Consider the following 24,909-nt stretch of genomic DNA (forward strand, 5'->3'; position numbering starts at 1 on the left):
TTAAAACTTGTATTGCTGAAGTAAAAGTGTTTCTTCTCCTGCTCCTATTCTTCTGCAGTCCAGAAAGGCAGCACAGCTGAAAGGTTTGTTTGCCCTCTACTGTACAGGTGTGATTTTGCATTTCCTTCAGCCTGAGGCTTATTCATTTCACTTTTGATGTAAAAGGGCCTTTATATTTGCCAAAAATATAACTATTTTTTGTTATTCAACAAACAAGCAAGCCTAGAAAAAGTAACAATGCATTATTTTAGATAAAGTAACCAAGTAACGCAGTTAGTTACTTTTTAGGGAGTAACGCAATATTGTAACATTACTTTTAAAAGTAAACTTTCCCCAACACTGCAGATGAACGATGAAAGTATGAAGTTTCCTGGGAAATTGGTCCCAACAACTCTAAAATATAAATAAATTATTATAGGCTTACCATAGTCATTTAGGTTAGGGCAAAAACACGTTTGGAAGATGGTTTTATGATATACTCGCTCCTTATTTAAATGTAGTTGTTTAAAAAAAAGTTACATCTAATAAAAAGCTTACCTGTCATAATAGTCTCGATGGCCCCGATGATCTCTATCGTTGCCATACTGGTCATAGGCTCGCTTGCGAGGGGAACTGCTGTTACGGTAACCTCCTGAACTGCGGTAGTCACCATGAGGACGACGGTCGCTATAGTGATGGTCCTTGTACCTGTGACTCTCATATGGGTGATGCCGATCCCCTTGCCAGGGCTGACTGCTGTTACCTGGGTAGCTGTATTTACGGTCTCTTTGCCAATCTCCCCTATCTGTTAATAGATGCACAAGGTACCAAATGAGATCATAAAAATGACAACTGGAATCATAAATTATGTAATTTATGGATCAAAAACCACTAGTAGGTAATCAAACAGAGTAGAGTCTTTGACCCACAAACAGTATTTGTTACAATATTAAGAAAGAATACCATCTCAAAAGCCGTTTATGAGTACTATTCACTTACAGCACGAATTTAAGATTTTTAAAACATTCAGTGTACACTACAGTCTCCGGGCTCACAGCGTCCCAGACACAAATGTTTTAACGAATCAGAAAAGATGATAACTACGTGGACAACTGAGATTTTGGTATAGAGATAAAGGAAGATGATTTTTCAGTAGTACTACAGCACAACCTGCTACGTTTATTGTTTGATTTATAGATCTGATTGAGCGTTTGGACCTGAAGAACTGTAACATCAGACGTCAAACGAGCATATGTAGCATATCTCACCATCATTAGGAAAGTGCCTTTTATTAGGATGGTTGTATTGATCTCTGTGGTGGCCGTGAGGGGGAGGTCCAGGCGGAGGATGGGGTTTGGTTGTGGGCTGGGCACCTATAGAGTCTCGACTAGATCCAGACGGTTCAGGTCTGAAGGGTTTTTTCCTGGAAGGATCATCCTTCTTCTTTTGCTCTTTCTGTGTGAAATACGAGGAGCAGGTGAGTAAGTGGTGCATGAGGAGAATGAAGTCATTGAAAACTGTGGATTTAAGATGAGCTTACCTCTTCCTCATGCGAGCGCTTCTTCTGAGCCATCTTATACAGCTTGTGCAGTTTCCGGGCGCCAAACTCAGTAAATTTGGACACAAAAATCCAGAGGTTTCTGAAAAATTAAACAAAAGTGGGGTTGAATATAATATTTAAATATAACTGGAACTCCTGGAACTGGATGCGTAATGTGCATCTGAGATACCTTCGCCAGATCTTGACGTGCTCAGGGTCATTGTACGTTTTAAGGCACTCTGTGATGCGGTCTCCGATCTTCAGCAGGCAGGTACGAGTGTGCTGTAACTGCTCCTGCACCGACAGCCCCTCGTCTGGCTTATCCAACTGCTTCAGAGCCTTCTTTACCGGCCTCATCCGCTCTTTGCACTGCACACACATTACACCACTAATCAATTTTCTACTCACGACATTGCAAGTGCTTCATACATTCCCATCAGGGATCATGCCTGGTAAAGGAATGAATGACATGAGGAAAGGAGAATTTTACCACTCACAATGCTAAATGTTTCCTGGTCTAGCTCATCATCTTCCTCTCCAATTGGTACAGGATCACTTCCTGCAGTAATGTGCACGGGGCCCTGAGCTTTCTTTCCTTTTCCTCCTGGTTTGGCCTAAAAAAGGAAGAAGTTGAGCTGATGAGTGACATATTCACACAAGATATAACTATAGTATATTATGTACAGATTTAGTCTGACCAAACCTGGATATATATATATATATATATATATTTAAAACTAGCTGAACTCATAATATTTTCAGGTTACGTCTTTCTTTTGTATTTATAATAGAGAAAATTTCATTCTAAACCAGTATAATTTAAATCTAAGTTTGAGTCTAAGAAACTAACAAACACTGCACAGGACGACAGTGAAACATCATACCCAAGTCCAGGCTTCTAAAGGAAACGTTCTCATGGTGAAACGCAACACCGCAGACTGCCAACATATAACGTACCTTCTCTTTTTTGGACTTGGAGCGCTTTTTGTCTTTGTCCGCCTCCTTTTCTTTTTTAGTAGTTCCTGTTTTTTCTTTGTTCTCTTTGTTATCCTTTTTCTGTTTCTTCTTTGTGGGTGATTTTTCAGCTCCATCGTCCTGGAAAATCAGAGAATTGAAAAAAGGCCACCTAACTGGTTAGTGCTGTGGATTTTGCGTCTGTATATCCCTATATTAACAAGTAGAGTTTGTTATATAGGTGATAAGATGCATTAAAAGTAACTTACCTTCACCTCTCCCTCTTCTGATGGGTTGTCGGAGAGACGAGGAGAGGCATTTTCATTGACCAGATCATTGTTAGGGGCCTTGTTCTTCTTTCGAGGTTTCCTCTTTTTGGTTTTGATCTGGGAATTGGGAAGATACAAAGAATGAAAATGTCATAAAACATACTGACTGAAACTGAACTTCAGTACAGGATAAGAAGACACTTTCATTTGCACTGCAAAATGGCCAAAAAAAGTTAGTAATCTAGTAATCTAACTCTAACCCCAACCCTTAAGACTAAAAACCTGCATGTCCAACAAATGTGGTGTGCATCTGCACATTTAGTAGTTTAAAATGGCCTAGAGGCCCATGATCTCCACCTCATCTCCTGCTTTAACAGCATCTTGGCTTTCCTGCTCTTTCTTCAGCATCTTAAGCAAGTAGTCTCCTCGCATCTGCAACTGCTTTCCCTGAGGTTTCTTATCAGGGTCATCTAGGAGAATCTACAAATAAAGACAACAAGGCATTTGAGGTCAGGTTAGGTTATTGTCAGTCTTTTAACTGTGAGGAAGCGTTCATTTGACTAAATGTACCTTCTCAGAAAGTTTGAGATCAGGGTCGGTCTTGATCAGGTCCCAGTTGCCGTAGCCGTGCTCATAGATACCCAATAACAGCTGTGTGTCATCATTAATATCCCAGTCTACGTCAAAGTGCGGAGTCTTCACCCGACAGGTCAGCTGAAATCTGGCCAGCAAAGAAAGAAAACGTTACTCACTCTCTTCGGTTGTTCGGGTTTAGAACAAATTTGAATCAAAACCTTCATTAGCTAGAATTAGAATCGAATTGGCCATAATAAAAAATAAAAATAATAATTGCTAAATAAAATCTAGTCACATGGAGGATTCCATTAGTCCATACATTGCCATACGTTATCATTAGTGGTGCACGATATATCGGCCGCCGATATAATATCGGCCGATATGGTCATTGTTTTACACATCGGTATCGTTCCGATGTCAAAATAGGGCCGATGTGAACAGGCCGATTATCATTCCTGTGTATTTGACGTGCGTGTGGGGGCGGGGATGTTTACACGAGCGCATTTCAGCTGTGAACAGCGCTCGTGTGTATAGGGGCGCGCGCTTTACAGAGGGTGCACCCTTTATCACGTCTCTCGTCAGAGCGAGGGGAATAACTGATACTATGGGAACCGTTTTTATGTGTAGTGGTTTTTAAAGCGTACTTTATAGTGGGCACCCGGCACACGATCAACATTTGTTATATCACCCGTGGTGGACAAGGCGAGGTTTGAACCCGTGTTTGTGTGTAGGGGCGCGCACTTCATTGTGGGCGCGCGAACTAGTCATTACACCTGCGTGTCCTAACTACACGCGATGCCGCGACACGCGATATAAGGTATCTTTTCCATGTTAATCAGAGTTTATGTCCTAACCAGCCGCGACGGCGACACACGACGATTCTATTTTAGAAACTGTTTCTATTTTTCCGCGACGTCGCGCTGGAACAACAAACACAACGTGTGGCAATGATAATCTCAGGCACTGTTTATGTGCTTTATTTTATGTTAAAAGCGTGTAATGTGACTTTGAATATCATTTAGTGCTCCAGCTTTGTAGCTGTAAAATCAACAATGGATAATTCACCTCAGATCTTGAAATTAAACAAATGGAAACAAGAACGTTCAAACTGAAGAAACAAATGTATTATTTGACAAAGATTGTTTAAGTAACTCAGTAGCCTATGTATTTGAATACTGTTTAAATGGTGTAATGTTTGTGAATTTGATTATGTAGCTACTTATCCATTTTCTTGCGATTGCCGTCAAGATTACTCTCTGGTGCTATGCACTTGACGCGAGAGCCTGCCCACACGCTGTTCTGATTGGCTCTGGGTTTTGATTGATTTGTACACATGTCGCGTCGCGGCTAGAGTGGACAGACAAATTATTTGTCGCTGGATCTTATCGCATCGCGTCTGGTTAGGGCTGGGCGATATGGCCAAAAAAAAATATCACGATATTTTTTTTTATATCAGTCGATATCGATAATTATCGATAAATGCCAAATCTTTATTTATTTCAAGTTTAAAGACAGATTTGTACTCCTAAGTGAAAGCTGTAGAAACCAGAGCGTTGTGTTTTTAAACTACTCTTTATTGTCAGAACATATCATGACAAACACTTGCCAAACAGGTGAACATTTCACAAATCCGAGGTAGAACATTCAAATATTTGACATTTTTCCTTAACAAAATAAATATCTTTATTTCAGTAGTATTAGCTTGAGTTAGGATGCAGATTTACTTTATACAATTTATGTTCATTAACAAAAACAGTCAAATCTGTTAAAAAAAAATATTTTTATTTGGTAAAATGTAATATTCTTTAGTTTTATTAAAATTAACCATTGGTCATCCAGCATCATGCATAACCACAGATAAAATGTAACTTTATGGTTTCTATGTGAGAAACGTCACATATTGTGACGTTTCTATGGTATTTATGAAAACCAGTAGCCTAAATACATTATTAAAAACTGTAATTATATTCCATTAGTCCTTTAATACATTGTATACATTAATAATATTATACAATTCAATATATATATATATATCCCACATTTCATGGTGCAGTTAATATTACTAGGCTATCCGTGGTAAATGATAGGAATGTGTAGACGGAAAAGCTTCTGACTGTATCGTTGCGCACAGTGCTTCTCCTGTTCGTCAGCGCGGTCTCATCTGCCTTTAAACTGGTTTAAATCACTGAGACATTTGTGTTCTTCGCTGAATTCAAGCGCTCTCACTGGATCTAGTGACCGAGACCGATCAGAGTAAACGCGTCTGCTCGAGTGAGCTCGCGCTCGCGCTGCCATTTGGACTTTGAGCCGAGCGGATAAACGGTCCGTGTGGCGCGCGCGGTTCAAATGAGATTCGTTCCGCTTTTGGCGCAAAAACATTATCGAACATTTATCGAACTCTTGATATCGTTTTATCGAAAAAAATTATATCGCGATAATTATCGTTATCGTTTTATCGCCCAGCCCTACGTCTGGTACACACAGGTAAAGGTGCCCAATATCAGTCATGAAAATAAATTACAAAAGTAAAAAAAAAAAGAGTGTTTTGGAAAATAGCTCTTTATTTGATTATCATAAAAATGTGTTTTCTATACAGAGATATCGACATCGGTAAATATCGGTATCGGCCATAACAGCAATATTAATATCGGTTATCGGTATCGGCCACAATATTCACATCGGTGCATCACTAGTTATCATTAGTTAATTTCGAGTAATTATGGCTATTTTTCTCAACTGTTTAGAAATATATATTTTTTCCAAAATAAGTTTAATACAGTCAAAATATACCACATTGTGTTCAGAGTAGACAACTTTATTTTTATACATTCTAGCAGACAAATATAACTTTAAAGGGATACAAAATCTATTGATTAAATACATTTTTTAGTAACTTATAGTGGTGGTAATTCAAACATTATAAATATCATCTAATGTTCCTGAAATTATCCCATTTGTTGTATGCATTTTACAATTAATTAGTCAGATAATTATAACACTGAAAACGAAACTATTCTAAATTCTCTTAATTCAATAGCCTCAATTTAACTGTTATGTAAAAGACATTCTGAAATCAATTTTGATTGGCACACGACCCTGGAATGGATATTTATTCGGACTCTGAAACTTAGTTTCCCAATAAACTCATCCAATCAAATTTAAGTGGTTTAATTAAATATCCAGCTACAGAGTGTTTGCAACGGTTAGACACACTGCACTCTGTAACTATGTACTTTAATATGAAAAAAAAAAAAGTTTGGAAATTCAAATTTGGACTCACTTGCTCCTTTCAGCAGGATTTGGAGGCACAGATTTATGCAGCGGTTCAAACTCCTCTTCGTGTTGGATAATGGACTTGGCATTGACCTGAACTCCCGAGATCTTTATGTTAATGCCTCGTCTTTTTCCTGGCCCTTTAGCTGCAACAGAGAAATGAAGCAAATTAGAAGACGAAAAACTAATTAAATCAGTATTTTTACTCAGCATTGCTATAGTAACATTCACACACCTTCCACAGGGTTTTCTTTCAAGTGCTCCTCATGCTCCTGTACTGCAGTCACACAGCTGTTGTGTACCAGTTCCCCCAGTCGCTTCAGGTCTGCGATGGACTTATCCACCAGCTCAGAGTCACGGGCAATCGCCTCCAACCTGTAGAAAACACCATAACCAGTTCAGCTGTACTGCTTCTAAATGGACTACATATTTTATTCATAGCGGTGCATTTCTTACCTCTCAAGCGGAGCTCCAAACTTCTTGTATGCCTTAATGAACCTAAAATAAATAGGCCATTAAGTAATTGCAATGTTTACAGCAAAGACTCACTTAAATGTGTAATTGAATGCTCTGTTATATTACCTTCGGATCTCTGCGTCAGTAAATCCCTCCACATTGTTTTTGCGAGCTCTCGGCCTGCCTCTCCGCTTTGGTCGTTTGTCATCCTCGCTGTCATCCGTTTCACTATCTGAACCCGAGGATCTGTGCTTCAGTTTAGATCCCACGTCACTGTCGCTGTCATTAGCCTGCGCCTAAAAACATAATAATACTGCTTTTACACAATGTGCCATGACGTATCCATGCAGACTGTATTTATCTGTCCTCTCCACGCAGAGATTAACAAAACTGCATAGAAAAACAAAAAAAGTGTTAGGAAGATTGACATTTTTTTGCGGACGCCTCTGTTCTGCTCTGGATTAAATCATCTCTGGCGTAAAGCAAGAGTAATGAGCATGTGGCTGCAAACACACACGGCCTTATCGCCGGGGAGTCCACTGCGCTGTAAAACTTAATGACTCATTTCCAAAAGCTACGATGCCGCATACTTCAACATGTGCTGCCATCACATGGGAATGCAGCGTGTGGCTATAAAATCTAATGAGTCATTACAGTCTGCGCAAGATATTACAGATCCGGCTCACAGGCGAGGATAAAAGCACGGAAAAGCCACAGGGAGCACTTCACACAACTGTCTGCTATGTACATACATTTATAATGCACTCACACACACATGTGTAATAAATAAATGCATGCTGATAAGTGTATCATCTACGCTTATAGAACTGAAAATCCTTTGAAGCATTTCAGCAAAAATAACATTGGGGGGGGGCACGACACGACTTTAGGCACCTCCTGATCTGATCTGATTTTGATTCTGGGAGTCACGATCTGATTCCAAATCGAATCTTGATCTACATTTTTTTATTTTTATTAATTAATTAATTAGTTTACTGACTTTAAATCTTATATTTATTATTTAATTATAAGTAGCTATGCCTTAATTACAATTACGAAATTAAATTAAATTACAATTACAAATTGAAAATTAAACCATTGTAGTTAAGAATTTTCAAATATAGTTTCAAAACATACAAGCAAATACTAAATAATAAAGAGGAACAACAAAACATATTACCACCAATAAACAAAGAGAGCTTTCAGTATCCGAGGGTACATTTACAAGACGACGATGTACTAAAAACGGATAAGTTTATCCTTAAAGTTTTTTTACGTAAAGACGACGTTAAAAAAAAAATCCACGCAGACCTGCGTGCCTATAGACTGAACATGTAATACGCATGCGCATGACGTCACCTTTTTACAAATTCGTGTTTCTGTAGTTTACACAGATGATAACAGTAGAATTTTCAAAAACTTGCATTTTCAAAAACTTGTATTTTCAAAAACTTGCATTTTCAAAAACTAGCATTTTCAAAAACGCTTTTTTCGAGTTTTCAGTATGGGTGTGTGTAATTTATGTTGTAGAAGAAAACGTCAAAGTATCGCCAAGTAATGTTTATCACAGGCTTTTTTTACTCATAAATTGAACCAGCTCAGGTAACCTAGAAGCACCTCCTTACCCTCTTGTTGGAGCTTCTGCTTCTGGGCAGCATGTAGATGTCTTCCATCTCCTTCTGCTTCTGTTCTTCCTCCACCTTTTTCCGCTGATCCTCTGGAATTATATCATCCCAGTCACGCACAGCCCTTTCCTCAAGATCTGGTGTGCTTTCATCCATGGTAAAGTTAGCCACCTGCCAGAAAAAACACAAACAGTTCATGCTGGGCTGAAGATCAGGAGAAAATATGTAACTGAACTGTTTGAGCAACACACACAGGTGTCAAAAGGGGCAACTGACTTTCAAAATAAATCACTCCCTCTATACTGTTAGATAAAAAAATTGTTTTCTGTCGTAAGCCATGCAATCATAATATATGTAAAATTGCCTCTTCATTTTAAATGGAGAGTAATATCTTTAATCATGTCTGGCAACTTGAAAAATGTGTTTCCCTAGGGTCTATAAAACCTTGGGTCTATAAAACCTGGCTAGAGAAAACAATAATAGAGACAATAATACCAATAGTCAAATACTGCCTTGCTGTAGTAGGAAATACCTCTTAGCAAACTTTTAGTCATAATGGTGTCAACTTGTATTGTTCTCGGGTGCAAGAATTCAAAGAGTAAATGTTTCCACTCCAGTGAAGGATCCAGCGCATACGAACACAGTGTTTAAGGCCAAACGGAAGGGCGGACTTTTGTTGACAAACAAACGTGAATTTCTCAGTCCATGTAACAGAGTAAACATTGTTAATTTACATTTACAACCGACATTGGCGGAGTTACACTTTAAGGCCTTAATTTGTGGGCGAAAGGGCGAATTAAGACTTTCTAAAAACCCACAGAAACATTAAAAGATTTAATAGACTCCTGAGTACCTTAAACTGTGACAGAAGCTCATCGGTGGCACTAGATCCCTGATCACTCTCTCTGGTTTCAGCAAGCCGCAAGATCTCATCAATGTCCATTTCCTGTGGTTCTGATTCCTCTCCCTCAGGTTCCTTGAACAGATCCTCTGCTCCAAACTTCAAGATTGCAGTCAGTTCTTCTTTATTGAAGGGGTTTGAACTGGAAACGGCCAACAATAATTATTATGCGGTAAATGTTTAGTCATTTCAATGAATGCTTAAAACATCTTGACCAGAGAAATTACATTTAGGCCTATTATATTTAATTTTTGCGGTTCTCACTTTGAATTTGCCGAGTTGTTATCCAGTACGGTTCGCCCAGTTGTGTCCATTCTCTGAATGACAAGATGGTCTAGAACCATCTTCTTTTTCGCTCTTTCAATAATGTCTTCCTCCACAGTGTTTTTTGTGACCAGACGATAGATATTCACCTATGCAAAGAAACCAAATACATTTCAATGCAATCTAAGTACTGCTACTTGTGAGTTCATTCAGCAATAAGTGAAGTTACACATTAGGTCAAAGGTTTGAGCTCTACTTACTTGCTTTTTCTGGCCAATCCTGTGGGCTCTGGCCTGGGCTTGAAGATCATTCTGTGGGTTCCAGTCCGAGTCAAAGATAACCACTGTGTCGGCTGAGGCCAGGTTAATCCCAAGCCCTCCAGCTCGGGTGGACAGCAGGAAACAGAAGTCCTGAAGACGACACAGATGGCCAGTGAGAACAAGTGCCAAATGCTTGTCTCTTTTTAATTAATACTGAAATATATGCCTCCTATTCTAGGTTAAAGGGGAAATTCACTGCTGACAAGATGGGCATCTAAAAAACCTTTGGCTGTCTATGCAGAAAGGTGATTTAAAAAAAAAAAGTTAATCAGTGCTATATGACTAGAGAAAACCTAAAAAGAACAGTGGCGTTCCCATTTGACAAAAAAACTTCTACACCCATAATGCACTGTGCTTGATCCGACTGTCAATAAGCAGGTACACAAAAATGCAAAAGTACGATATTTAGTTTTCAAGTAGTTTCAAGCTGTCAAAAGTCTTTTGTAGACTAATAAAAGGGATATACTGTATATAGGTGCAGGTAACACAAAGAAAGAGAACATTGTTCTTTAACATTTACATTGTAACAATACAAAGCTGGTTGAAAATCTGCCAAGTTACTTCAATATGCTAACTATATCTATATATATATTTAGTATATTATAAACAAAGTAGGTTGATTTCCTCAAAAAGCTTGTCTGAGGTCTAATTTGTTTGACTGACCAATAGCAGACAGGGGACGTGATCAGAGAAAATCATTATTTTTGCTTTGTTATTTTTGGTGACACTTGAAGTGCAAAAGTGACACATTTTACCCTTAAATGGCTTAATAATGATATTGCATCACTACTTAAATACAAATAAATCTTATATAAAATATAAATCAGTCTAATGGAACCTCAAACAACAGTTTATTATTTATATTATATGAAATTATTTTTATTATATTATTTATATTATATTGAATGATTGTATTGTTGATTGTATGGTCCTTCCTGATCCAATCCGACAATCGCTTTGACCCTTTATGATTATATTTTCAATCTCCTGATAATTACATAAGGCCTGTATTTCCCATGGATCAAGCATTCCCAGAACAAGAAAAGTGCTTTGTCAAGTGAGCTCTGACTGGAACATCACAACCATAGCAAATGTCTCCAGACAGTGAAGCTCTGCCCAAACATAACAAACATGCATGCCACATTTTAGGTTCTTACCTCAGAGCCTTCTGCATTAAAGTGGTCCAGTGCTTGTTTTCGAATCTCTCCCTTGATGGAGCCGTCCAAACGCTGAACATTAGAGAAAACACAGATACGGTTAATGAATGTCAAGCGTGGCACTTTGACCAAACTTAGGCATCTCAGCTCGATAAGCTCCCATAAAAACCTAAAAAAACCTAAGTCACCACAAAATTATGATGACACATTTGCCAGACCAAAACAACATTGAGGTGCAAGCTGTGCTAATGCTCAAAGCGGCACCGCTCAAAAAATAACTGGGGGATAAAAATAGGCTCGGGGAACTTGCTGTCGGAGCAAACACACTGCAACCCTGAAACATGATTCCCAAAGTCACCAGAGCCATACACACTACACCTCTGAATGTCTCCCGTCTTCACAGAGATTACAAAAACATTAGATGAAAAATCGTAAATTCTCATCTGAACAAGGACTCTAGGGGAAGGGTATTCGTATAATTCAATGTAATTGCATCCTCTGTAACACAAAAACAAGTACCATATTTCCCCCCCAAATAAGTCACACCTCACTAGAAGTGATCAAAATTGCATTGTTGAGAGAAAAAAACAAAAACACAGATAAGTCACATCTGTGTATTAGTCACATTTTATGATTACATTCTGAAATAATGTAATGTAAAATACTTGTACAAAATAAAACAAAATATTTACAAACATAAACACTAAAAACATGCATTTTAGTTCCCTTAACTCCACAACTAATCCTTTAAATTGAAGACGACAGAACAGGAATGACAAATAAAAGTATAAAACCAACATAAATGATAGTGGCAAACGTGTATGCTTGTATTTCTTGCTTGATGTTAATTGCATAAGCCTCTTTGGAATATAAGTCACAGCCTATTTTAGATGATAAAAAAAGTGTGACTTATATTCCGGAAAATATTGTAATCAATTTCTCGAAAAGTAAAATTAAACACAATACGCACGTGAAACTTGAAACCACTGAAAATGGTTTGAAACCAAAATGGTCTCTTATCACCTCAATGGCACGTATTCGCAATCATTTGGAAAATATATTTTTTCTAGGCCAATTTGCGTACAGCTTAGTGTTTTTACTAGTCGGCAAGTCGATTACACTTGCCTAGTACACATCCTTCTAATAAGGGTCCACGTCTTTACTTTGAAGCTGTAACAGATACACAATTGAACCCTTTTCAGTATTGTTCAGTTCATACCTGGAACGGATATCGTTTCATAGCCAGGTAATCAGCAAGGATGTCCAACATGCGGACCATCTGAGAGAAGATGAGCACGCGGTTGCCCCTCTCCCTCAGTCGTGTGAGAAGCTTGTCCAGGAGAACCAGTTTCCCGCTGCCACGCACCAAGCACTGAACAAACATCAAAAACATCCTGAAAATGACATTCTCCTATGAACAAACCCATTGAATTCCAGTATAGGACAGTCATACCTGTAGGTGCTCTTGTACTTTATCATTCTCATTTTCCTCTGGATGTTTGATGAGGAAACCATGATTACAACACTTCTTCAGCTCCATGACGATGTTGAGAAAGCCAGAAGAGCTGCCTCTGGTGCCTTTGGACAAGGCTTTGAAGTTTCTTGTTAGTATCCATCTAAAAAAAGTCAAACATTACATTAAGACTACACATGAACAATGATGAGATGAGCAGACGTTCTCTAAACATTGCATTCCAACAGCGTGCAGTCTTAGAGTCTGGAACCAAAATTTGGCTCAATCAAAGAGTTACTCGATTTAGAGAGTTATGTTACCGTCCCAAAGCGCACAGCCTTGGAAAGAGGAATGAAATGGGATAAAACAGCGCTTACTTGTAGAACTGTTTTTGCTGGGCAGACATGTCGACTCTGAGGATTTGCTCCACTTTAGCCGGCAAGGATTTCTCCACGTCTTTCTTGACACGACGCAATAGGAAAGGTTCCAGAACTTTATGTAGGCTCTGATAACCATTATCCCTGCCTTTACCATGCTCATCCTCAAAATCCTCCCAGGACTCAAACCTAAAGGGAGGCAAAGTCAAAAACAGGGGTTTTAAAGTTGATGCCAAGGACCCCTACATATTATGACCCCCTTCCTTAAATATAAAGACAGCTACATAAGATCATAGTTAATAATATAGTTAATAAAGACCACTTGTTGCTTCTTAAATTGAATAATTGGCGTTTATATTGTTATTGAACATAAGCCAAGAGAATAGTTACAAATATTACACATCTAAAAATACTCGGAGAAAACTACGATTCAAAGGTTTTGGGTCAGTATGATTTTTTCATGTTTTTTGTTTTGTTTTGTTTTTAAGAAGTCTCTTATGCTCACTAAGGCTGCATTTCTTTGATTATAAATATAGTAAAAAAAATAGTAATATTCTGAAATATGATCACAGAATGATTTAAAATCACCGGTTTCTAATTTTATATAATATAAAATGTAATTTATCCCTTAACATCTTCAGCATCAAAAAGTCTTAAATGTCACATGATCCTTCAGAAATCATTATGTTCAAGAAACATTTCTAATTATTATCAATGTTGAAAACATTTGTGCTGCTTAATATTTTGTGGAAACTGTCATACATTTTCTCCCTTTCTTTTATGAACAAAGTAAAAAAAAAGAAAAGAAATCTTTTGTAATATTATGTCTTAATTGTCACTTTTGATCAATTAAATGCATCCTTGCTAAACAGAACAATGAAAGAATTAATTTCTTGAAAACCATTCAGTCCCCAAACTTTTGAACGGTAGTGTTTATCTTAATATATTTTCTTATGTTTATGTTAGTTTTTTTCTACCCAATATTAATTTTACATGTCTAAAAGTAAACAGAAACATATTTAAATTCAAATTTATTTGTACAGCGCTTTCACAATAAATATCCTTTTAAAGCAATGTGTTAAAAAGACAAAAATACTTATTAAAAATGTTAAACGAACATTTTAACACTTTGATGACTATAAAAAAAAAAATCAGTACATAGCGATATTTTGTAAATATTTTATTTTATGTTAGTTTTTCTAATCTAATGTCTAAACAAAGTGTACAAATTTATTTGTACAGTGCTTTCACAAAAAATATTCTAAAGCAATGTGTTAAAAAAGACAAATATATTTATTTAAAAAAATTTAATTAACATTTTGATGACCATAAAAAATATATATTTTTCAGTACAGTATTTTTAGTAAATATTTTATACTTAGCGATATTTTGTAAATATTTTATTTTATGTTAGTTTTTCTACCCTAATATCTAAACAAAGTATACAAATGTATTTGTACAGTGCTTTCACAATAAATATCATTCTAAAGGAATGTGTTAAAAAAAGACAAATATATTAACATTTTAACTTTTTGATGGCCATAAAATAAAATATATATATATATATATTTTCTATATTTTTTTATGGTGGACTCCAAATGGCAAATATGAACTTGTATTTTCAAACCCTGACTGCGAGTACCTACTTGTCAGGCATAAGAAAGTGCAGAAGGGACCACAGCTCTTTGAGTGAGTTCTGAAGCGGGGTCCCAGTAATGAGCAGCCTGTGATTGGACCGAAAGTCGATCAGAGTTTTATATAGCAGCGAGTCGTCATTCTTAAGCCGGTGAGCTTCATCAACTCCGAGGAAAGCCCAGTTTATATTCCCCAGAACTCCCTGCACACACAGACAAGCCTCGACTCAATATAGTGCAAATAATGAAGAACAACTCATTTCCATGAGACAGAGTCGGTTCAAAAGATCAAATCAAAGATTCCTATACCTTGTCCTTCAGTAGAATTTCATATGTGGTCAAAAGTGCATTGAACTTGATCCTTTTTGTCTGCTGGTGGATCCATTCGTAGTCCCGGATCTGGTAAAAAAACAGAGCGTTATACCTCAAAATAGTTGTTGTTTTTTCTGTGCATTTGGATTGTCTCAGCATGTGTACTAGCTTACCGTCTTTCTACTGTTGACGTCTCCTAGGTACACCACTACGTTCATATCCGGGGCCCAGGTCTCAAACTCCCTCTGCCAGGAGGTAAGGGTTGACAGGGGCACCACCACGATGAAGGGACCATAAAGCTGGTGCTGATGAAAAAGGTAGGACAGGAAGGAGATCGTCTGAATGGTCTTTCCCAGGCCCATTTCATCAGCCAAGATAACACTGTTACACCTACAGAACATAACAGAAACCAGACATGAAGAGAACAAACATGTACAAGGACTCAACCACTCTCAAATGAGCACAAACTATAAAAAAAGTTTTTGGGTTAATTGAAATAAAGCTGAAATAAAATATAATTGAAATATTAGATGAAAAAGTTAAAAAATTGGAAATGTTGTAACTAACTAAAAGTTAAATATTTAGAAAAAAAAATAAGTAAAACAGAAAATATAAAATATAAAAGCCAACTAAAAATAAACACTATAATAACATAAATATATAAAAATAACAGTGATAACCATTAGGGTTGTCACGATTATTCTATTTTCAACAATTAATGCAATGAAATATTAATATTAACCAATTACATTTTAATTCAATTAAAAAACAACAACATTAGGGTTAGCTTCAAGTATTTCTACATTGTGATAATATTACTTGTTATTTCAATGAGTAAACAGTCATAAAAAAGGAACAAAAAAGCCCTTCTTGTCAACACTGTTGTTTAATTAATAAAACACTGCATTTATTAGGATTCATTTATAGAAGTGTTTCTCAACCGGTAGGTTGCGAGTGCGACCCAAAAGTGGGTTTCTGAGTGAGTCACGGAGTGTGTCGTCAAAGAAACAACAAAAAACTGTCCCATCTGAATAGGGCTTTATACTGGTATTCATCAGTGTTAGTGATATTCTTACAATTTATGTGTGTGTTAAGTGGGATGGTACTTGTGTCCGTCAAGCATTTTTCAGAAATAATTTTGGTTGGTTCAAATTCCTGAACATTTGGATCGCGGCTTAATGACCATGGGAAAACATGGCCAAACCATTTATGAACCACTGATTTATACTTCAAAGCCTAATGCACAGAAACATCATTGTACACGACCTGTACTTTGACATCCCTAATGCAAAGTATTAAATGCAGAAAACTCCTGTGTAAAAACTCCACTTGTATGTTACATACCTGCACCAGGAGTGGGCCAGCCAGTTCACTCCATCTAACTGGTAATCTCTGAGTTCAAGGTTCTCATCTCCAATGTAAGAAGGCTGCTTCTTCAAGGGCAGAAATCTTGGCCTCTGTTTCAACACCTTCCATTTGGGCAGAAAAAGACGACAGGGTTCACATAACTATAACACAGCGTGGCAATGCTTCATCACCCTTTTTCCAAAACATAACGATAATAAGAAAACAAAACAAAGCTCCATTAGTACACACTCTCACCTTGCACTCTTTGGAAGGGATTGTCTTGCAAGCATTTCTGTGAAGGAAACTCTCAACGCAGGCGTCGAATTTCTTTCTGATTAATGTGCCTTCCTCCCATGTGCACTCTGCATACGGCAGCCCCATCCACTTACACAGGTACTCTGGCTCAGTGGAAGAGTTTTTATGGGCTGTTGCAACAAAAATGATTTGAGTAGTAAACATCTCCTTTGGCCAAGTAAATAAGAAATAGTGCACACAAAAGCAGTGGACTTACAGGGTAAATCTGAATGTGCTTGTGATTTCCCTGCTCTTGTTGCTGATTAATAAGAGAAAAGGAAAATGAGTAACAGATCAGAATAGGCAAAAAGCAACCACTATCAGTCAAATGTTTGGGGTCAGATTTGTTTTTAAAAGTAATTAATACTTTCATTCAGCAAAGATACATTAAAATGATCAAAAGCGACAGTAAATACAGATTTTCCCCCCCTATTCTTTTGAACTTTCTATTCAAAGAATCCTAAAAAAAAATATGGTTCCCAAAAAAAATATTAGGCAAAACATCTAATTAAGCATTAATAATAATTTTCTTGTGCATCAAATCAGCATATTAGTATGATTTCTGAACACTGAAGACTAGAATTCAGCTATGATCACAGGAATAAATTACATTTTAAAACAAATTAAAAAGCGAATCCGTAATTTTAAATTATAATAGCATCCATAACACTACTGTTTTTACTGCATTTTTGATCAAATAAATACATCCATGGTGAGAATCAGAGACTTGTCTCATTAAAGTGGGCATTGACAGAAGTTGGGATGGTTTTTTCTTCCCTATTGTGACATATCCGAGTGAAACAGCTTCTCGAAGAGGAAAAAAATATAGGACAGGGACTTGAATGTGTCCGTTGGGAATTGATTGGATGGTGGTTTATTATTGCTGTGATTTCATGTGATTGACAGCCCGCACACCAGTAAACACGTCATCAGAGAAGAAATGTTGTTGCAAGAGGGAGAAGTTATTTTTATTAAAGATTATGAGGGCACATGAATTTAAAATAATAATGATCAGATGTGCATAGGTAAATTATTAATAATAAACACTGCAATATTCCATAGAATTGTCCATTTTGATTTCATGTTGACTAAGTCAGAACTTACCGATCACTCTCTCTAATATCTGGAATTGCTTGCTCAGGTCATTGGTTAGTTCTTGCTGGCAATTGTAATATTCTAAATCTTCCAGTGATGCTTTCCTCAACCTAAAAAACGTAATTGTAATTCACACATTTGCTGTCAGATTCAGGGCTGTAAAAATGGCACACATGCTTTAAAATGCCAGTTTCTTCTAGAGATGATATAAAAATGGAAATATGTCATTAGTGTGAGAACTAACCAAGCGTTAAGCTCATCGTTTTTCTTCTTGAAGTTTTCCAGCTTCTTAATCCCTTTGACTTTCTCCTGAGTGAGGGAGTCCACGCTCTCCCAGGTGCTGTGGATGTAGGACCAGCCTTTCCACTTGATGAGGAACTGAGTTTCCCCTTCCTCTTTCTCAGGGTCAAAGTCTGCTCCAGGGTTCCCATTTTCCTCAATAGCATATTGGGTTGTGGAAGCTCCAGTAGCTGTTACCGAGCATGAGAAAAGAATAAAGGGCTTTAATAAATAAGCACAACTGCGGTGTGTATCACTGAATATTAAGTACGAAGAGAAAAAGCTAAGGTCTTTACCTCCTTTCTTGCCTATCCTGGTTTCAAGGACCTTCTCGATGGTCTCACTGTCGTCATCCTGTTGCTCCTCGGCTCCTTCCATTTCGATAAGGTCATCAGAGTCCGTCTCGAAATCATTCTGGTCCTCCTTGTAACTGCGACACATGCTTCATCATTACTATTTGACTAAGTCGTTATACTGTATGGGTCAATCATAAATAAGAATATGAATGATAAAGAAAAGGGGAAAAATTCTTCATGCTAGTTTCAATTTATTGACACTAAAAATGTAATGTGATGTAAAAGTTAGGTAGTTTTTGTTGCATATCATATTTAATACATCAGGCTTGTATGGTCCATATAGTATATGATACAGGAGAATATGGAGCTCATCCTCAAGAAAGAAAAAAAAATTATACATTTTATTCATAAAATAAAATGCATTTCACTCTATATCTCCCAATAATGTCTTAGTAAGGTTACATTTAAAAACTAGTTTTCTAATCAAAGCTCTGTAGTTTTTATTGTGTGATGATTGAGAGATGTAAACATAAAGGTTACTCAAAAGCCTGATGGCACACACACACACACACACACACAGGCACTCGCACGCACATACACGCCCTCCTTTTCCACCCTTATGGTAACCAACCCCTTTTTTTTTTTTTTTTCTCTTTTCTTATGTTGAATGTGTGAAACATGCTCTCTCCATATTTTTCCATATAATATCAAACAATCATTGTATGTTGTATGTTTTATGTCTTTTACACTTTGTTTGGGTTTTGTACGTGTGAAGTTTTGCCAATAAAATAAATAAATAAATAAATAAATAAAAAAGCCTGATGAATCATATTTGATACATTTTGACATGACTTTTCCAAAAAATATACGCATGTATAATCAGATAAATCCATGTTGCTTTAGTCCAGTGCCTGTTCATCTTAAAATGTTGCTAACAATATATTCTTACATTTACTTTATAAAAATTAGTAAAGATTTGACAGCAAAGACACACGTACCACAGAAATATGATAGAGAAGGCTTTACGTGAGTGTATACATCTTAATTATTATTAAGATATTTTTTTAATAAAATTTTTTAAAGTATTTTTACCCCACTACCAAAAATTATCAAAATGAATAAATAGAAAATTACAAATATAGTTGTATTTAACCTTTCAACAAATTAGAGATGCACGATTGATCGGCTGGTGACCGGAATTGGCAGATTTTCACGTGATCGGCAATGAGCGGCGATCGGCAGGTCAGTCTGACATATGCCGATTTTATGCCGGTCAAATGCACTCGGCGCCGCATGATTAACATCGCGCAAAATCAGCATCACACGTGCACACGGAACGCACATGTAGGAAACCTCGTGAATTAGCCTACGGCCGTTTCACGCACCGAGCGTGAGCAGCAGTGAAGCGGTGGTTTCGGCGCCGAGTACCGTATATTTTTGCTGCGCTGCTCACGCTCAATTAAAGTGAAAGCACGCTTTTGATGGACAAAATACATGTGATTTCACACAAAAAGTGCCCAAAATGCACAGAATTTGCATGTCTAGTGTGTTTTAACAAGAACTGGAGTAGGCTATGTCAGAAAAGAAAATGTACCCATTTAAACTTGTTTTTATTATTCAGTTTGGGTAAAAGTATATGGTGTTTTATAAAAATATATATAAAGAAAATAAATATTTGTGTGTGCTGTAAAGTGGTTAGAAAAAATTAAATCGGAATCGGCTAAAATCGGTATCAGCAGGTCAAACTCAGTGAAAAATCGGAATCGGCCTAGAAAATTGTAATCGGTGCATCTCTACTACAAATGTATTTTTTATTATATCTGACAAAAGTATGGCATCTCCCATACATGGGATCTACATACGCTCCTTGATAAGAACAATCCATACCTGACTTTAGTTGCTGCTCGTCGCCTTGTTTGTCTTTTTGGGGTATCCTCCTCTTCATCATCATCGTCTTCATCATCATCATTGTCATCATCATCATCCTCCTCTGAGGATTCCTGCTTCCTCTGTTTCCGTCCCTTTTGCGACTGCTGCTTGGCAGCAGATGATTTGGTCTGTGGTCTGGGAAGGGAAGGGAAAAGAGCACACACACACACACTTAAATACACTCATTTAACATACTAGGCTTTTTGCCTTTCGATCTGCATCCCTAGTGTGTTTGCTAGTGTAACGATTCATTTCCACGCCTACCAGCCTGACTCATGAGCCAATAGCCTTGAGACAGCTGTCCGACAAAAAGCAGTTCTTATTGCTCATATTATACGCATTAATCCATTATTATATTAATCCATATCCCAGACATAGGATACATATCATAAATCAGCACAAGTATCCTAAATTGTTAGAGACACAATCATATCAGCGCAAACATAGCAGTTATAAATGAGCTTTTTATTTAATAAGACACGATGCGCTGTCTGAAGGCCAGGCTTCGCTACACTCTTACCTTCTAGCAGGAAGTCGTCTGGATCTAACTTTTTTCTCTTCCTGCTCACTCTCTGAACTGCTGGCCTCTTCCTCAACATCCTCTTCGTCTTTTGAGTCATCATCTTTCCAGGTATTTCTTTCAACACAGAAATACCACAGTTTCATCTATCGGACCTCTAATAGCTTCAACTGCTACCCTACCATAAAGCTGCAAGTCACTTATCAGCTCCACGTATCACCCACCGCACAGGCAAGTAAACATGCTAGTTCTTCAGTCCATATACACTAGCATTTAAAAGATTAGTTTATGCGTTTGAAAGAAATCTCCAATGCTCACCAAGGCTGCATTTATTTGATCACAAATACAGTAAAACAATAATATTGTGAAAAATATTACAATTTAAAATAACTTTTTATTTTAATCTATTTTCAAATGTAATTTTGGTGATTACAAAACTGCATTACTTTAAATATTATTAATTCAGTGTCACATGATACTCTAGCAATCATTAATATGCTGCTTTATTATTATTATCAATGTTGAAAACAGATGTGCTGCTTTTCTCTCTCTCAGGATTCTTTGATGCATACTGCATAGAAAGAATTTATTTGAAATATAAATATTTTGTAACATTACAATGTCTTTACTGTCATTGATCAATTTAATGCATCCTTGCTGAATAAAAGTAAAAACTTCTTCTTTTTTTTAATCAAAGTTTATATTTACTGATTACGGGTCTTTTGCATTTATATTAGTGCTGGGCAAAGATTAATCGAATCCAAAATAAAAGTTTGTGTTTAGATAATATATGTGTGTGTACTGTGTATAATTAATTTGTTATATATAAATACACTCATATGCATGTATATATTTAAGAAATATTTGCATATACACTGTATATATATTTATTCATACATTATTTTATATAAATATACATTTTATATAACACATTTTTCTTAAATATATTCATGCATGTCTGTGTATTTATATATACACAATTATTATACACAGTACACACACATATATTATGTAAACAACAAACTTTTATTTTGGATGCGATTAATCGCGATTAATCTTTGCCCAGCACTAATTTATATATACTTGTTATTAGCCATGCTTAAAATGTATGAATGTCATTGCACTATATAACAAAATATCTTAAAAATAATCTCAAATACTTTTGAATATGAACAATGCAATATGATATGAACAATGATCTTAAAAGACATTTACATGCACAACTATGGGTGAATCTAAATGCTGCATTACTGTATGTTTTATATGGAGACAATTATGAGAACAGAAAAAACAGCAAATCAGATATTTGTAAGTAAATTATGGGAAAAGGTGAGGGTGGGAGACCTAATGTAATACTTTCTGTACACTTACTCTTTCTTTTTCTGCCGTGGACTTTTTCTTTTGGGACTTTCCCCCTCTGAATCACTGCTGCCCTAGAAAACCCATGAAAATCCACTTTGAATATATGACACTAGATTAAAAAGCATGAAAATGTCATGTTTCAGATTCATCAAGGTAACAAACCTTTCAACACACAGGGCATGTTTACACTACTTGGGCTGCCAAGCCTGATCAGTTCTGAGTCCAAGGCCAAACATAAATATTTATGCTTTAGTAAGTATCTATGTCGATGATTACTTTGGTCCAAGAAGCAGAACATGTTGCAAATGTCAACTGAGAATGTGACAGAACGCATGTGACCACTAGGGGTCAGTGTTGAATTAGTTTTTTTGCACGGCCAGCCTACCTCAGCTCCAATGTTGAGGCGGGCAGGCTCTTGTCTGCTGCGACTGGATCTTCTAACACCATAAATATCTGGATGTTCCTCCCACATCTATGATAATTAGGGATACAATTCATTTTAAATGATTAAGTAATTAATCACCAGCTAAATTAAATCAAATGGGAATAAGTCAGGACTCCTTAATGTTCAGACTGGCCTATTTTTGTACCTTCTTCACGTCTGCCAGGTTGTCTTTTTTCCTGACTGGTTTGTCTTTGACCTGTGTTGAGTTCTGACGGGACTTGGACCCAGTGGATTCACTCCCTGACTCAAAGTGGCTCCCGGAATCGGAGGTGCTGTTGGACTCGGAACGCCGGGAACGAGCTCTATCGCTTCCCTGCTCGCTCTCCGACTGACTCCCAGACTCTGATCCAGAGCGGTTAGATTCCTCTGACGCTGAATTGCTATAACATTAAAGATGTGCATGTTGAGAAACAATGAAAACATATCAAGTGGTTCTGAACAGTACATCATCATCAGTAAATCATGTTCATAAATTTATTACATAATTATTGCAACAACAAAACAAATCTCATATTTTATGAATTGTCAATAGGCAAGTTTGTAATTCATTTTTATTTTAGCTTAATTTCAACTTATTTCCTATTTCTGAATGATCTGACTTAAACATCTGACTTTTCACAAAAAATCTAAGTGAAATCCAATTATCTCCAACAATGAAATGGCCAAGTCCTCTAGTCTAGGCCTAAGTGAAATGTCTTAAACCATTCCGTCTTTGTCATTGTAAACAATAGCATTTTAAAATTTGGAAACTGGGAAAAAGGAAATCCAATATAATATAAATGTAGCAACATGGGAAATGTTTCTGCAATTAGATGGAATTAACTACACTTGTTTAAAAAAAAATGTATATATATATGCAGCAACACTTTACAAAAAGGTTATAATTTGTTAACATTAGTTAAGCATTAGAGAACATGGATTAACAATGAGCAATATATTTTTCAGTTTTTTTATTATCTGTTAATGCTTTTTGTTAAAAACAGATGTTCATTGTTTGTTCATGTTAGTTTACAGTGCATTAACTAATGTTAACCGGTCCAACTTTTGATTTTAAAAATTGTATTAGTAAATGTTGAACTTAACATGCACTAAGATGAATACTGTAGAAATATTGTTCATGGTTAGTTTATGTTAATATAGGTAACTAATGAAACCTTATTGTAAAGTTTTACCATAGAAGCTTATTTAATGACAAATAGACAACACCTGTAGAATTTTAATGATTCATTTAATTGTTCAAGTGTGAAGAGGCATTTGCATACAATCGGGTTTACTAAAAAAAATTATAAATTAAAATCGCCATTTCAAAATAACCTTTATGAAATGTGAAAGTAAATGAGATATATTGCATCATCTTGCAGGTCATTTTGTGTCTGACCACTTCAGCTCTCCTTTGCCCTTGGAGTCTAAAATTAAACGCAATGGCTTCTGTCTGAAACAAGCCCACCCCCTCTTACTATAAAAGTAAATCTCAAAATAGAGCATTTTCATCTTCCTTACATGGTTAAATATTCTGCCTTAACTATGTGAAACCTCATGTGAAAGTGTCTCAGTAATGCTTATTTAATTTGATACGATGGCTTTCATGGGAAACCATAACGCAGATCTGAACGCGAGCACATCGAGTGCTTTGATGGAATGCGCTGCTAGAAACAACAACCCCCCATCATGTGCTCGAGGAGCGAAACAGCTGCTGACGAAGCAGCCGTACCAGCCAGACTGTCCTTATATGGCTGATGGCGTCATATATGGGCGGACCTAACCTCTCAACTGCATTCTCATTGGCTGCTTATCGCTAGCCAAGAGACGGACCAATGAAAACTCAGCATGAAATCATTTGACCTCCACAAGACTTCCTGCTTCCGCTTCCTGTAGTTCCAAGAAGCTTTTATGTAATGCAGCAACTAATACAAGCTATGCAGCACAAAGCAAGAGCCATTTTGTGACTTTGAGGGCTTTCAGCCATTTAATGAAACCTGTCTCATACTGTGATGAAACAAAGCAGTGCTTTTTATGTCGCTAAGCTATATGAACACCTCAAATAGAGTATATTGACTATAATATAGGGAAAAAATATCACAATTGGTATCCTTTTCAGCTCTTGCTTCTTTAGCAATATTTAGAAAATGGCTGCCACAGCTAAACAACAGTGAAGACATGATTCTGAGGATAACGCCTTGGTTTAGGCTCTTTAACACTGATGATATTATTTGTAACCTGTAAAAGTCAGCATATATGTTCATTTGTAAATT

General features: G+C 36.6%; 1 protein-coding gene across 4 annotated transcripts in view; it reads right to left on the minus strand.

Moving 5' to 3' along the window:
* chd2 (chromodomain helicase DNA binding protein 2) overlaps positions 1–24,909 on the minus strand; it is a 30,616-nt gene that overhangs the window by 2,522 nt on the left and 3,185 nt on the right. For 3 of the 4 annotated variants that reach the window (XM_079620318.1, XM_079620321.1, XM_079620320.1), the window contains 35 exons: positions 22,803–23,037; positions 22,598–22,684; positions 22,222–22,283; positions 20,851–20,967; positions 20,289–20,465; positions 18,402–18,535; positions 18,071–18,296; positions 17,836–17,936; positions 16,949–16,990; positions 16,693–16,862; positions 16,435–16,559; positions 15,264–15,480; positions 15,088–15,177; positions 14,791–14,981; positions 13,145–13,333; positions 12,768–12,930; positions 12,534–12,686; positions 11,315–11,386; positions 10,098–10,247; positions 9,838–9,986; positions 9,526–9,715; positions 8,673–8,843; positions 7,174–7,343; positions 7,048–7,089; positions 6,827–6,966; positions 6,599–6,737; positions 3,313–3,463; positions 3,100–3,222; positions 2,743–2,859; positions 2,477–2,614; positions 2,017–2,133; positions 1,710–1,888; positions 1,520–1,619; positions 1,248–1,434; positions 538–784 (listed from right to left, as the gene is read on the minus strand). In XM_079620318.1, coding sequence (XP_079476444.1) covers positions 538–784; positions 1,248–1,434; positions 1,520–1,619; positions 1,710–1,888; positions 2,017–2,133; positions 2,477–2,614; positions 2,743–2,859; positions 3,100–3,222; positions 3,313–3,463; positions 6,599–6,737; positions 6,827–6,966; positions 7,048–7,089; positions 7,174–7,343; positions 8,673–8,843; positions 9,526–9,715; positions 9,838–9,986; positions 10,098–10,247; positions 11,315–11,386; positions 12,534–12,686; positions 12,768–12,930; positions 13,145–13,333; positions 14,791–14,981; positions 15,088–15,177; positions 15,264–15,480; positions 16,435–16,559; positions 16,693–16,862; positions 16,949–16,990; positions 17,836–17,936; positions 18,071–18,296; positions 18,402–18,535; positions 20,289–20,465; positions 20,851–20,967; positions 22,222–22,283; positions 22,598–22,684; positions 22,803–23,037 — 5,061 coding nt within the window. The remainder of the gene's footprint in view (positions 1–537; positions 785–1,247; positions 1,435–1,519; positions 1,620–1,709; positions 1,889–2,016; positions 2,134–2,476; positions 2,615–2,742; positions 2,860–3,099; positions 3,223–3,312; positions 3,464–6,598; positions 6,738–6,826; positions 6,967–7,047; positions 7,090–7,173; positions 7,344–8,672; positions 8,844–9,525; positions 9,716–9,837; positions 9,987–10,097; positions 10,248–11,314; positions 11,387–12,533; positions 12,687–12,767; positions 12,931–13,144; positions 13,334–14,790; positions 14,982–15,087; positions 15,178–15,263; positions 15,481–16,434; positions 16,560–16,692; positions 16,863–16,948; positions 16,991–17,835; positions 17,937–18,070; positions 18,297–18,401; positions 18,536–20,288; positions 20,466–20,850; positions 20,968–22,221; positions 22,284–22,597; positions 22,685–22,802; positions 23,038–24,909) is intronic. The other variant, XM_079620319.1, reaches the window with a different exon arrangement.

This window comes from Phoxinus phoxinus (genome assembly GCF_949152265.1).
Source record: "Phoxinus phoxinus genome assembly, chromosome: 8".
NCBI lineage: Eukaryota > Metazoa > Chordata > Actinopteri > Cypriniformes > Leuciscidae > Phoxinus > Phoxinus phoxinus.